Source organism: Sclerotinia sclerotiorum, genomic scaffold (assembly GCF_000146945.2).
Source record: "Sclerotinia sclerotiorum 1980 UF-70 scaffold_2 genomic scaffold, whole genome shotgun sequence".
Taxonomy (NCBI): domain Eukaryota; kingdom Fungi; phylum Ascomycota; class Leotiomycetes; order Helotiales; family Sclerotiniaceae; genus Sclerotinia; species Sclerotinia sclerotiorum.
Window position 1 is genome coordinate 712,797 of NW_001820834.1, and position 14,502 is coordinate 727,298.

The 14,502-nt window shown below is 40.5% G+C and overlaps 8 protein-coding genes across 8 annotated transcripts; 5 read left to right on the top strand and 3 right to left on the bottom strand.

The window, feature by feature from the left end:
- Nucleotides 1–318: 318 nt before the first annotated feature.
- SS1G_01354 (predicted protein) lies at nt 319–2,092 on the top strand (the record flags this gene model as incomplete). The annotated part of the gene is made up of 4 exons (XM_001597110.1): nt 319–919; nt 962–1,690; nt 1,738–1,789; nt 2,026–2,092. The coding sequence occupies 4 exons, from the start codon at nt 319–321 to the stop codon at nt 2,090–2,092; spliced, it is 1,449 nt and encodes a 482-aa protein (XP_001597160.1).
- Nucleotides 2,093–3,448: 1,356 nt separating this feature from the next.
- On the bottom strand, nt 3,449–3,868 carry SS1G_01355 (predicted protein; the record flags this gene model as incomplete). Its single annotated transcript, XM_001597111.1, has 2 exons — nt 3,449–3,614; nt 3,828–3,868. The coding sequence occupies 2 exons, from the start codon at nt 3,866–3,868 to the stop codon at nt 3,449–3,451; spliced, it is 207 nt and encodes a 68-aa protein (XP_001597161.1).
- Nucleotides 3,869–6,857: 2,989 nt separating this feature from the next.
- On the top strand, nt 6,858–8,981 carry SS1G_01356 (hypothetical protein; the record flags this gene model as incomplete). Its single annotated transcript, XM_001597112.1, has 1 exon — nt 6,858–8,981. One exon carries the CDS (start codon nt 6,858–6,860, stop codon nt 8,979–8,981), a length of 2,124 nt encoding a protein of 707 aa, XP_001597162.1.
- A 987-nt stretch (nt 8,982–9,968) lies between these two features.
- SS1G_01357 (predicted protein) lies at nt 9,969–10,249 on the top strand (the record flags this gene model as incomplete). The annotated part of the gene is made up of 2 exons (XM_001597113.1): nt 9,969–10,045; nt 10,105–10,249. 2 exons carry the CDS (start codon nt 9,969–9,971, stop codon nt 10,247–10,249), a joined length of 222 nt encoding a protein of 73 aa, XP_001597163.1.
- A 434-nt stretch (nt 10,250–10,683) lies between these two features.
- Nucleotides 10,684–11,520, bottom strand: SS1G_01358 (predicted protein; the record flags this gene model as incomplete). The annotated part of the gene is made up of 3 exons (XM_001597114.1): nt 10,684–10,699; nt 10,859–10,922; nt 11,469–11,520. The coding sequence occupies 3 exons, from the start codon at nt 11,518–11,520 to the stop codon at nt 10,684–10,686; spliced, it is 132 nt and encodes a 43-aa protein (XP_001597164.1).
- A 309-nt stretch (nt 11,521–11,829) lies between these two features.
- SS1G_01359 (predicted protein) lies at nt 11,830–12,331 on the top strand (the record flags this gene model as incomplete). Its single annotated transcript, XM_001597115.1, has 2 exons — nt 11,830–11,914; nt 12,153–12,331. 2 exons carry the CDS (start codon nt 11,830–11,832, stop codon nt 12,329–12,331), a joined length of 264 nt encoding a protein of 87 aa, XP_001597165.1.
- Nucleotides 12,332–12,414: 83 nt separating this feature from the next.
- On the top strand, nt 12,415–12,567 carry SS1G_01360 (predicted protein; the record flags this gene model as incomplete). The annotated part of the gene is made up of 1 exon (XM_001597116.1): nt 12,415–12,567. One exon carries the CDS (start codon nt 12,415–12,417, stop codon nt 12,565–12,567), a length of 153 nt encoding a protein of 50 aa, XP_001597166.1.
- Nucleotides 12,568–13,119: 552 nt separating this feature from the next.
- Nucleotides 13,120–14,031, bottom strand: SS1G_01361 (hypothetical protein; the record flags this gene model as incomplete). Its single annotated transcript, XM_001597117.1, has 2 exons — nt 13,120–13,592; nt 13,650–14,031. 2 exons carry the CDS (start codon nt 14,029–14,031, stop codon nt 13,120–13,122), a joined length of 855 nt encoding a protein of 284 aa, XP_001597167.1.
- Nucleotides 14,032–14,502: the final 471 nt, after the last annotated feature.

A 14,502-nucleotide genomic window follows, 5' to 3' on the forward strand; every position in this document is an offset into this window, starting at 1 on the left:
AAAACCAATTATCTGAATCAGCGGTTCCTCTCGTACTAAGCTGAATTACCATTACGGCGACGGGAATCAGTAGGGTAAAACTAACCTTTTTCATGACGGTCCAAGTCAGCTCACGTACATTTGGAAACAGCGTTATCGATTCTTAAAAATGGCAGTTGCGATAATGTACCTAGTGTCATTGCCACTTTTATCATATGTTTGCCATAATAAGTAGGTGCCCTGTTACGTCAAGTAAACAACCATCGAATTCCATTTTTATACGCCTTCAATACATCCATCTCAAATTCCTACCAGAAATCTCAATCAGGGGCGGAAATCATGTATGGACTCATAAAAAAGAAGACCGGAATGCCTACGGCGTCCGATAAATATGATCTCCCTATTATGGCCAACTGCTTAGCTGCCAATAAAAGCAGACGAGAGAACGAACATATCAATGCAATGGTATTTAATGATGAATACTATCGTGAACGCATGCGAAACATCCAGGCTACATACAAAGTTAAACAGGATAATTCTCCCGGTCTAGGATACACTTCACGCATTCGGCTGATCTGGGACCATGATCGCCTTTTGGGTACATTCGATTTGGACGTTTTCAAGGGTTCCTTGGTCATTGATCCTGGTCCAGGTCAAGACCACTTCAAAGCTGATATTGAGTACTCAAAGTTCCATGAGGCCCGAGCGAAAGATAAAGAATCGAGTGAAGAGTCTGCGGATGATGAGGATGATGATGATGGTGGAGATGATGAGATTGCCGCGACCAAGGAGTATCGTTTTAAATGGCGTGGAACAAATGCAAAAATACCTCACAAATCATTTAATTCTACATTCACTATCGGAAAAATTCGCTTTGGCAATGGCAAGATTTGGGGTCACTTTGAAGCAATGTCGGGAGTTGGTTATCCAGGTGGTCGGTGTGAGTTTCATGGGAAGATACCTCATGGACCTTGTCTTGTAGACATGTCTGTTCAAGAATTTATTGATAAATGGAATGGATATGCCGAGACTGAGGAGGATGAAATCCCACGATCACCGACTCCAAGATCCACGATAGCAAAGTCTCCGTCTGAACATGATGGCGCTCATTCAACAGGTTCGCTAATGGATGATACATCTCAACTTAAGGAATGGACAGAGAAAGACCAACAAAATTTCATCGAAATGATTACTGGAATTTATGATATCACTAGCAGGGAGATAGAAGAGGATTGGGTGTCGAGTTCAAAGGGATTGATGGTTCGTCTGCATGTAGATCAGCAGCAAGGAAAAGTCATGGGATCCTTTGACATAGGCATCGTTGAAGGTTTCCTCTGTTTGAACCATGGTTTGGAAGCCTTAAAACACTACAGTCCCATCGAATTCGAATGGTACGGACGAGGAACCTTCTCGGGCTCAATCGAACAAGGCACGGGCACACTCGCCATTCGAACCCAAGGCGCAAGAACAGTCGAAGGTATCTTCAGCGATATGCCGGATAAAAATGACGGTCAGGTGGATTTTCACGGTATGAGACGTTTGTTGCCGGCTGGGGTTTCCGGTCGTGGCTCGGGTTATTATCGCGCTCAGTGGAAGGAACATAAACGTGTGAAGCCTGAGGTTCCGTTAGAGATGGCTATTGCTACTCCTCACAAGGGTCGGTGGGGTGTTAGGCAGGAACTTGCGAAGAGGGTTAGTTGGAAACGAAGTGGTGAGTCTGCTTAGATTGGTGGATGTTGTTTAGATGGGAGAAGACAGAGGCAGAGGGAAGAAGAAAGAAGGAAGAAGCACGTATTGTGGTATTGATAGAGTAGGCTTAGATGAGATGAAAGTAAAGTGGTAGAATTCACTAGTTGGAACTCGTAATATTTTTTTAATGTTCCAATGTTCCAATTTTGGTTTTATATATTGGATTTGACTTTGACTTTGATTATAACTCTAAATATAAATTAGATTAGATTAGATTGGATTGGATTTGTATTTTTTTGGTTTATGTGAAATTTGAATAAGTATTGGATTGTCTGATTGTTTAATTGGAGGCTGTAGCTTGGATGATATGGATGGGAGTGACGGGGATGTTTGTTGGATTTGGTTAGGATGTAAAAAGAAATAGTCTAAGGATATAGTTTAATGGTGGTGGTGTGATGTGATGTGTGATTTGTGATTTGGGATGTTATTTTTGTGGTGGTATAGTGTTACGAGGTTTGCCGTCTAGATCACGTGGAAGTGCTCTAGGCTCTCGAGGTGGTTTATAACTAGGCGTTAAGCAGGGACTTAAGTAATGACAATGATGCAATTCGTAACTAATAGTAGAGTATACTAAATGATTGATCTTGAGCATGAAGCTCTATATAAAGGAAATCCATCTTGATTATATAGTCCTTCATGCTTCTATGATCACTGGTGATCCTTCATGATCACCAGTGATCACCTATATCGTGATCACGTGCCTTGGTAGTTGTGTAGCCCGTCGTAACATATAGAGGTATAGAGATACCTTAGTGGAGGTCGCTGATTTTGAAAAATAATATTTTCATTGTACAAGATTTTTAAACTATATATACGAATTAATATTATATATATAAGATTGTATAATATATATATATATTAAATTATATGTTACGACGGCGTAACATGACCCGCATCAGGTGACCAATTAGTTAGCAGGATCATGTGACAAGTGTCACCTGATCCGAAAGCCGACTGACTTCGTGAGAATCGATCGGCTCTTCAAGAGTCGGTCGACTTTCAGAGCACGAAGGTCTATATAATCAAGATGGATTTCCTTTGTATAGAGCTTCGTGCTCAAGATCAATCATTTAGTATACTCTACTATTAGTCACGAATTGCATCATTGTCATTACTTAAGTCCCTGCTTGACGCCTAGTTATAAACCACCTCGAGAGCCTAGAGCACTTCCACGTGATCTAGACGGCAAACCTCGTAAACACTCTGTACACAGTTTTACCTTTCGTACATATATTCACTTATATATACAATCTATATTCTATATATAGTTTACCCTATTAGAAACTAGCAATCCAAAGCATTTCATACATTATTGTATTAGAGCCTATAAAGAACAAGAACACTATCATAAAATACTCGCGAGCCCCACTAAGGTACTGGTAATGATACTGGTAGTGATGCTAGTAGTGAATAGTGGTAGTGATAGTGGTAGTGGTAGTGGTAGTGTTAATAATGAATTGCTAAGGATACTAGGTTGGTTTGTAAGTGTCATATTCGGGAATTTTTTGGAAGAATTAATGGAGGTGCTTTTGGGGTTTGGGGGTTTTGTGTGTTTATATATCTATCTATCCACTATTTCTCTGTGGAATGATGAGTTTACTATCTGTCAAGAGTGTGTAAAATAGTATAAATATGCACAGGGATATATTTTTAATTTTAATTATAGTAGGTAGAAATAAACCGGAGCTAGAATAAAGTAGTAATGCTTTTTTATAGTAATCTATGAGAGTGCTGTAATCTTCACTCTTTCAACACTGTTGCTACTCAGTGATATGGATGTTTGTCCATTAACCTTATATGGGAAGCACTCTAGCGAATGATGTTCATCCCAGATATCATGCACCCGGAATAGAATTGATGATTCTTGAACTTCCACTGTCCAGGCTCTGTGTGATGAGATAGAGATATAGTCATAATAAAGTTACAAATCGCAGACTATAGCAAGTCATTTAATAAATCCTCGAGTCTTCATAAGCTCTCATTAGTATTGATATTGCCATATTTCTTGCGTGTGATTCCCATATGTATTTCCTATTAGGCTATACTGCAAATACACAGAACTAATATAGCCCACTACCATAGATATATAGTGTATGTACCTCGTGCTGTCAGCCATTCCAGTCGCTCGGATTAGTCCCATCTTGAAGAAATAGTGTAGAAAGCAATAAAGTTCTGTTCTTGAAACTTAAGATGGGATTCTGATGAAGAATAGATCACTTGATGTTTTTCGTCACGTGGTTTAGTGCTTTACATCTCAAAACCAAAAGATGCAATTGATGGTGCTGGATTATTTCTGCAGTATCCACCATCCAAGAATCGAGATAACTTGCGTCGAAAACTTGATATCGGTATACTCGTAGTACTTGAATAAAAAGTAGAGGAAGCTTCGCGTCGCGCACTCGCGATCTGACACCAAAAGCTTTCTTTACTCACAAATTAAAACATCACCTATCTCTCAGCTTATCTCTAGCATAGCACATCAAAAAGCCCCCTCCCTCATCACTCATAACAGCCATTAATCTCATAAATGCGCCTGTCCATCAAAATGATAAGAATTGTAGATCGAGTTATCAATCAAATACCATCCAACGAAAATATAATCTTACCAAATTTCCAGAACCTCACACATATGAAACATCAAAATATCAAACAGGGAATGCTGGTCGAATAATAAGTTCATGGAAAGAATATGGGGATGGCTTAGCTCTTACGCAGCCTGCAGCAAGCGTGGGATGGATGGATGCAACGACGCGATGAATGGAGCCTTGCTTGCGCATTTGGGATGGGTGGATGGTGGATGGTGGATGGTGGATTGCGCGTTTAGATGCAGAGATTTTCCTCGGGGTTTTGTGTGATTATGATTCAGGATTTTGTTATGTATGGGGTTTTACGGAGTATTTAGTAGATATCATACTCCGTTCCGTTACAAGTGGATGCTTTTTGTGTATTTGTATTGGTAAGCAGAGGTTTGCGCATGATAATACGGAGTACGCATTCATCGAATAATGTAAGATCTTATGATTGTAACATGAATGCTTTTTGCATCTAGAGCACTAACTAACCTCGTATTAAATGAATGCGCTCTGCCACGAAGAAGTTTACAAAGTTTGCGATGGGAATAATTTTATAGGATGGAATTAGAATAAGTTGCAGCAAGCGATGTTTATCGTATAGTTTAAATACATCTTGTGATTTCTTATTTGTAAGACATTTTGATATGTTGAGAAGTAGCGTGATGAAGTTATGTGAGAGGGAGTGATGTGGAAACTTTATTTTGGTTGATGATGTTCTTGGTTGCTGGGTGAGTTGATGGATTGATTAGTTGGATATGTATTATTTGTGGCTCATACGGGATTTGTTTACTATATGCAGGGAAGGGAATGTTGAATACTTGAGTAGGTAGTTTGAGTGCAGAGAGAAAGTAGAATTGACTTGATTCATCCAATCAAACTTGGTTAATATTCATGAAACCTTTGGTTGATCATGATAAAAGGGGGCAATAGTTTATAGGGATGGAGTTGATAAGATGATAATCGACAAAATCCCGAAATCAAGTGGTGATGAACCTTGAAAGCCTTTGAGCTTGGTAGGCTCGGTCAGGTAGGTATCGATAGAAATCATTTGTTGAGTGTACTGAAGTATCTCCTGACAGTATCAGCCATCAGACAGCATCAGGGTATATCAAGTATTCAATGATAATGAATGAATGACATCAGTTAGAAGTGCATAGGGCACACAGACCGGGATGCTCGGAGTGATTAATGGTGTACTTCTTTAGATCGAATTATATGCATACAACTAGATTCGATGGTTTAAAGCAGAGGAGGAGTCTCTAGTATATATATACTACCGTGCCCTTTTCTTTCACCACTCGTAGGTCTAGAGAAAAGACTTATATCTTAACATACTAACATACATCTAGAGTACTCCTTATGAGCTAATTCAGTCTTTCTCGAGTAACTATCGCCACTCCAAGATTGTTTCATGCCTGCATAACGGTACATGCAGCTTCTAGATCCATTGTAACTTCTAGCATAGCCTCCTACCCTCTTTTATTGATGATCATTGGATGATGAAGTGTCGATTTGTGCCGTGAAAAGATAAAAGAAAAACTTGCTACTGTAAGTAAGTTTTAATCCTAGCCTTCTTAGCCTTCTTACCTTGCTAGCCCAGCCCCTCGGAAACCTGCCACCTCGAATTTGGAAAAGAACAGATAGAGTAGTGTACGGTGGTACCAACAAATTAACGATAGAATGATACCCTGCTTAGTGCTGTGCATAGTTCTCTGTCGTAGTCAGAAACTAAAATGCGGTCCAGTCCACTGTCACTCTATCCAGTCCAGTACCAAACTTATTAACTTATTAACTTCTCGAACATCCTTATCCACCCACTTCCCTACTCCCACCTCCCACCTATTCCCACTTACTCCAAGTCTCCAACTACTTCTACCACTACGGAGCAGACTACCACAAGTTCACTTGCACATTGGTGTACATAGAGTATAATTGAAGGACGACATCATCAATCCACTTTCATGTTTCCTTCCTCTTCATGTTCATGCTTTCGTTATTCATTTTAATTGAACATCTGAATCATTTCAATGATTCTGAAATGATTCAAGCAAAAGGAGTTCGATAACTTAATTATTTATTATCAATTGTTCACTAGATTTCATTGTGAATACATTGTTTTTCACAACCACTAACTTTTAATCCTCAATCAAGTTCGAGTACTGTATGATACAAGCCACATTTTTTGGCTCTCCCCTACGCTTCTTCTGTTGACAATACAGATAACCAAAATACAAAATACATTACATCTTTCCGACGACTACGGTTTCAGAGATACGTTATCCCGTAAATATCTTCACGCTCTAATACCTCGCATCTTTCGCACAGCAAACCTCTCGAAGATTGTATCTCAGAGACCATCTCCCACCCAAATTCATGCAATCTCAAACAATAACCTCGCGACTATCAGAACAAAAAATTCCTCAATTATCAAGGAATATCACCTACCAATTAACTTTTCCAATACCGAATAAACTATAAAGATCTCTATTGAGCGAGATACCAAACTTCGATTACCCATATCCTTTCTAGGCGGTTTCCGTCAACTTATTCTCCATCATGGATCAAGCCGGGCATGCTCTCCTGGCTGCCAACCTCATATATGCTAGAGCAAATACTACGAATGGCACAACCTCTGCGAATGCGGATACAGAAGTTCGACCACCTATATATAAAGCAATTGGAATATCATTGGCCGTGGCTTCAGGGGTTTTCATTGGAATATCTTTTGTCGTGAAGAAGATTGGATTATTGAAAGCAAATGAGAAATATAATGAAGAAGCTGGGGAAGGATTTGCCTACCTTAAGAATGCCCTTTGGTGGGCTGGAATGACCCTGATGATTCTGGGAGAAATTTGCAATTTTGTTGCATATGCTTTTGTTGATGCAATTTTGGTTACTCCGCTTGGCGCACTGAGTGTCGTCATTACCACCATTTTATCCGCAATTTTCCTGAAAGAACGTCTTAGTATGGTTGGGAAAGTTGGATGCTTTCTATGTATCGTTGGATCGGTGGTTATCGTAATGAATGCGCCGGCAGAGGCTTCTGCGGCAACGATTCAGGAAATGCAACATTTTGTTATCGCCCCGGGTTTTCTAAGTTTCGCCGGTGTCATCATCATCGGTTGTACCTTTCTTGCTTTTTGGGCTGGACCACGATATGGAAAGAAATCCATGCTTGTGTATCTGTCAATTTGCAGTTTGATTGGTGGACTCAGCGTTGTTGCGACACAAGGTCTGGGAGCTGCAATTGTTACTCAAATTGGTGGAACGAAACAGTATGACCAATGGTTTCTTTACGTTCTCTTCGTCTTCGTCATCTGTACACTCTTGACGGAGATCATATTTTTGAACAAAGCTCTCAATATCTTCAACGCGGCCTTGGTTACTCCAACTTATTATGTCATGTTTACGAGCTCGACGATCGTCACTTCCGCCATTTTATTTAGAGGGTTCAAAGGAACTCCAACTTCTATCATTACGGTCGTCATGGGTTTCCTTGTTATTTGTTCTGGAGTTGTCCTTCTCCAGCTCTCAAAGTCAGCCAAAGATGTTCCTGATGCTGCCATTTTTGCAGGTGATCTCGACCAAATGCGTACAATTGCCGAACAGGAACAACCAGAAACTGAACCAAAGGCTGATGCTATTAGAGGAGCAGCTGCTATTGTTAGAAAATTCTCTACTACTAGACAAAAGATGGAAATGGAGGAAGCTAAGAGGCTCCATGAAGAATCGATTCTGCAGCCGCTTGGTGAAGATGATGTCATTGAGTGGGACGGTCTTCGAAGACGTAGAACAACGATTGGCTCCAACTATAGTATGAGTATGAGATCTCGTGCTGACTCAGCCGTTCCTCCTCTACCTGAACCTATGCGCCATACACCAACCACTAGAACAACTCTCCCTAGAACACCTATTGCACATCCACCTCTTGGCATGTCCCATTTTCCCGATCCAGATGAAGAACGAGATGAAGAAGATCGTCCGGGCACTGGTCTTAGTTCTTCCATCTTTGGTACTATTCGCAGCCGTGTAACTCGCGGAAAATCACTTTCATCAGCCACAAATCCTGCGGCAAATGTCGGAAGTCCTACTCATCCTGTTCCCTTGACCGACATTCGTACCTACAGAGGTGGTGATGGTGAAATTTACAAAAGCGAACATAGTGATGAAGCTTACTACATTCATGATAATCAAACTTTCGGCCTACCAACTGCTTTACGTGATCAAAAGACTGAATATACTGGTTCAGGAGGTAGACATATAACTATCGCGGAAGATGCACATCGTCCGTTGTCTAGATCTAGCAACCTCGTTCCACCTACACCCCCACCTCACTCTGCCAGAAGACAATTCTCATTCCAAAATGTCTTCAGAAAGAATGGAGGACCTCAACAAAATGACGGACCCCCTCAAGAAATCAGGTCACCCGATCGAAAGCGTATCGGTTCTCGACATGGAAGTGATGAGATCATCAAGAATGCTACTGAAGAAGAAAGACTTGGACTCGTTAAAGGTAATACGAGAACTGAAAGTCCATCCGGTACTTCTGCTACTCCTTCATTTGATGAAGAAGAAGAAGAGGAGTTGGAACCATGGAGTTCGGAAAACAAAGGATATAGGAGAAATCGTTCCCCTCCCAGAAGGGATCCTGCATTGGGAGAAAAGGGGGCTTTTCTTTAAGGATAAAGGATATGGATGGGGATATGGATAGGGATGGGGATAGGGGTATGGATACGATGGGATGAGATGATATGATTCATGTGGAGTTTTGGCGTTTGCGAATACCTAAGAAATTCTTCCTGGCATTTTTATTTGATTGATTGATTGGTTGCTTGGATGGGTGGATGCATTATCATTACACTTGTATGATTAAAAGCTTTGTATATGAAAATGGGGCCTCAAAGGCGATTTGGAATATAGGTAAATCAGGAGAGAAAGAAGAATTGAGGAAATGAATGAGAAGGAAGGAACGAAGGTGCAAGGTCAGATTGACCGGGAATCCTGAAATACCTAACCTAGAATCCTTTTTCTTTAACTATAATTATAACTATAACTATAACTATAACTATGGTCTTGATAAAGAAAGAAGACTTACTCTGTATTACCTATAATTACCTAGAAGATACCTTTATGCTGGGGTTATAATTGGATGTGTAAATGTTTTAAATGTTTTAATTGAATGAATGGGGTTGTGTTTTATGTGGCGAGGTGATGGCGGCGGTGTTTGTAAGATTTATATGTATTTCTGATAATAGGAAATAGGATTTCCCACTGTGATTAATGATTAATGTTTAATGCTTGATTTTAATCAGATGATTTGTGATGTGAAACTTAGAAGGTGGATGGATGAGTAGATGAGTAGATACTTCGGTTATTCATATAGATTGATTGATTCGATGTTTTGATAAGATTTAGGATTTTATAGATGAGAATGAGAATGAGAATGAGAATAAGAATGTTCGGATTGTGGTGTGATGTGATGTGATGTGATGTGATGTGACGTATCGAGCTTTAGATCTGAAAGAAGATATTGTAAATATTTTTGGATTAGGATTGGGGTGAGGTACTGTATGATGAGAAGACTTGTAGTTAGTTGTTGGGGAAAGGGAGGGAGGGAGGGAGGGTTTATTGAGTGATTTGTGATGGTTTGGGAAAGATGTGGAAGATATGGAAGATATGGAAAGAGTTGAAGGAGTACATGTAAGGATATGTGAGGGGAAGTGTGAGGGGAAGTGTGAGAGCAAGTGAGGGGAAGTTTGAGGAAGAATCACCAGATTAATAGAGCTGCGGTGTGGTGGGGCAGAGTGGGGTGGGATATGATGTGCGAATTGATGTTGCTGGTTCTTTATGATGGAGGCTTGGGAAAGGGGAAGGAGGAGGAGGAGGAGGAGGAGGAGGAGGAGGAGGATGAGGAGGGAGAGGGAGAGGGAGAGGGAGAAGGAGATTGATCATTTCAACTTCATCATTTCTGAAGTGGTGAAGTGGCACTTCGTCGGTTTACTGTTTCATTATTTCACCATTTCACCATTTCACCACTTCACCACTTCACCACTTCACCACTTCACCACTTCACCACTTCACCACTTCACCACTTCACCACTTCACCACTTCACCACTTCAACACTTCAACCCTTCACCCCTTCACCCCTTCACCCCTTCAACTCAGAATCCGAGATGAGTTGAAGTGCTCGTATTCTCATATATCGTACTTGTTATACATTGATAAACGTTAAGGCTAACTTCATATCTTATTTTGAATAGTAAAATTATGGTATGAGTAATTATTGTCTATCACTTTCCCTTTCAATTTCGTTTTTATCACTTTATCACTAATTATTTAGATCTTTTTATATACCTAGTACATATACACAGAGGTATCATTTCAACATTTCTTACTACTAAATGCATATCAAAATTCTCATAATTCATCCTCAAATCTCCTCCTCTAATTCGCTGAGCTTACAATAACTTCAATTTGACACATCCCCCCTTCCCTCATTTTTCTTTTCTTTCTCTTCTTCCTAGTGTATTGTATCGCAGGAAAAGATATATATTACACAGCCGTTCGTGATACAATACCAATTCTGAGAATAAGTGGAAAAATAGCAAGACCTTCTTTGACTGTGGCTAGTTAGCTTCATATCTTCATGTCTCCACATCAAGGACTTTTTATTTTTATCATTCTTGTAAATCTTAATTAATCTTGGTAAATTGGAAAAAGATGATGTTTACTATAATCTCGGAATCTCTGATATTGTATTACAGTATAGACAGTGAGTTTATGACTCATTCGTACAGAAGGCTCGCTGGTTATCCTCTCTACTATCTTACATTGCTAGTTCTATTCGCTAGTATTGACCCATGGAGATTTTGGGTTCGGGTTTGAGCTTGTTATTTCTGGATTTAAGGGTATATTTGAGGTTTAAGCGGAGTAGCCCTCAACCCCGTGGGAATTTAGAGTAATATGATCGATTACATGGAGGTTCTAGGTATATGGTTGAGCAGAGCTTGCTATTTTCAAATCTTTTACTATAGACATAGCAACAGAATTAGGGGGTCAATTAGCCCAAGTAGAGTTACTCATTTGTTCTTCTATTTTGACCACCAAAGTCTATGATACTTCATTTTCCGTTTTCGAGCCTTAAGGGGCTAGCATGAAATTTATACCTACTATCACAACTTCGTGCTCAACAAAAGTGCTTATTGCTTCTTTGACCATGTCGGAAACACCAAATAAGATTACTGTAGTAATTACCGCCCTAACTACTGTATTGGTGAGATTTGACTGAGTGAAAAATAGTGGAAAAGAACTTCATGGAACGATACCCAATAATCCATTCTTTATTATCACAACCACTACCACCAACCCATATATAACTTGATCCCTTAAAAAAGTCTATGTATGTATCTTCTAACGCAATATCCATAAGTGTATCTTTACAACACAAATAGTATCACATTCTATTATTCCATCGAGCCTAGCATTTCCATCACTTCCCAAGCGAAAATTTGTACATTAGATCCCATAATGATATCTGTAGCTTCAACTCCCTCTACCCAAACACCAAGTAAAGCCTCCCGAATTCCAGATGCGCCATTCATCTTGGGCTGTTGTAAGCTTACCACAACTCCCGCAAGAGCTCCGATAAATTCGTCAAAAATTATCCATAATACCATACTGCACTTACTTTCAATGATGACTAAAACATCGATATTGCTAGTACTACCGGGACCGAAGAATCCACATACATAACTGCGGGATCGACATAATCCCCCTTGTATTCAGCACAGCGGCTCTCACACCCACTAACATATTTATGATAACTAAAACTCCATACTCCATATAAGTAGCTCCAACTACCCACGAGATATACCAAACCAATACAAAATCCTCATGGACACATTTGATATCTGGGACCTCGAAACCGGATCTGAGTAAACTCGACAGTAGCGGTCCTCATCCTCACAAGCATAGACTTTTGGATCAACTTCCCGGATGTGCATTCGACTATCTTAGACTGAAAGTTTGAAAATCTGATATTAGATTCAAGTAATTTAGATAAACGATACGCTTTAGGATAAACAAGCGTTCAGCAAAAGAAATGTATTGAACATGTTATTTTCTCCGCCTGCTTTCCGACAAGATGCCGCTGTAGCACTAGCTGAAAGATGTAATCTTATCTTGAATGGGCCCTTCTCTTCATTCCGAAGCACTCGAGACAGGAAAATTATGATCGAGGTAGATACTAGTTTCTTCCCAGCATAGCTATCCATTGCCATTGCCATTGCGTACCAGAAACTCCAAGACCTAATCATGATTTTATCTCCCCCCTGAGTATTCTCATCCTTAGCCCTCCTTTGTTATTTCTAGTTTCAGAAACTCCGTTTATTTCTCTGCTTTTTATTTTCGGATTCGGCCATTTACTCTATCCTTTCCTCTCTCATTTCACTATTGTTTTTCTTTCGTGTTCGTAGCTTGGAAATTTTCAGGGGTATATTGTAACATATCCTGAGCTTAGTTGTTTAAGGTTTTTGGTAGCGATTTGTCGAGGATTAAAAGCGTACAAGAAAGGAGAATTGACGCTTCGAACTCGAACTGTGAAAGATATCCTGGTCTGACTTGTAACTCTGATTTATATAAACGTTGTGATGTTCCTTTCAGTGCCAGATGCTCTTATTTAAGGATAAATTGTTGGTGTTAGGGGTAAATTTATTACAATCATCATTAATTCCATGAGTGACCAATATGATATGGAATATATGGGATATTGCGTTACTATTACTTCGCCATATTATCAAAGAGTCATGTCCTAAATCCTCAATCCCAATAATATGACCATTGTGGTGAACCCATAACATCATCCACCCAGCCCTTACCCGATTCATTGCCTCCAGCACCTGCGCATACAATCAGTGGTAAGAAGTGCTCCTGACCTCTCTCGGGATGCGCCTCATCAGCTCCAGACCAATTCCTCCAGTCTTCTAGTTTTTTACCCCGTTGTTCAGCATCCGGCACTTTCATTGTTTCAGTCAAGCGGTATGACCATTCTTTATTGCGTGCTTTGAATGCAGGAGTTTCCGCGACACCATTGAACATGAATCGGAGGTTGTGAAACGTTGGCATGCCGCTACCTATGATGGCGATCCCGCGGGATCGCAAAGGTGCAAGAGCTTGGCCCATGGCATAATGTTGGGCTGGCGAATTCGATCGTAGGACTGAGACTTGAACGACGGGGATTTGTGCCGCGGGAGAAATGAGAAGTAGAGGAACGAATACGCCGTGATCCCATCCTTTCGAAGATTGTGGTCAGTTATATAAATCAAAGATTTTTTGACGAGAAATCAAACCTCTTTTCTCATCTAACACCGGTTTCAATCCTGCGCCGTCCAACAACTCGAAAACCTCTTTCGCTACTTCTGGGCTTCCGGGCGCAGGGTACTTCAATTTATATGTTTCGGGTGGAAATCCAGAATAATCATACAATAAATCGTGGTGCTCAGCACTGCTTATATGAGGACGTGTCTCAGCCCAATGTGCAGTAACTAATACAATAGCCTTTGGGGGCTTCGAATTGGCAGAATTGGGCAAGATGCCTAGTAGTTCGGGAACACGTGTGCTCATGGACTTTATGAGCTCGGCATGGCCAGGATCATTAAGAATGGGCATAGGACCTCCGCCATGGCAGACAGCTATCACAGGAGCAACAGTATTCGAAGTTGAGGCCGACATGCTCGAGATTGGGGAGGATAGTGAGGAAATGGGAGCAAGACAGGTGGGTTGGAATATATTGCTATATTGGTGGCAAACAGCGTTTAGTATGGTGGTCGCACGATGGAGGACGCGCATGAGGTATGGAGAAGGCGGGAAGAGAAAGGAAATCCCTAAAGTTAGACTAGCAGATGTTAGTAGGTAGGTATAGATGGAGGTAGAGCAAGAGATATATATGTTGAGTCCATAGCTTCATTCTTTTCGAAGTATCAAATGGGTTACCGATTGATTACGGAGAATGCGGGGTCGTAGACCGCTAGATTGGTAATAATTCTGCCGCGCTTATTAGATCATCACCCACCCTGTCTAGTACCTGCATTCACCACGTCAAACCTACCAACAACACTGGTAGATATGTCAAAGGACTTGTCACAAAAATACAAAAATAGGTAGACGATAAAAACAGGAGCACTTTTCGGACTTTTTCTGCGT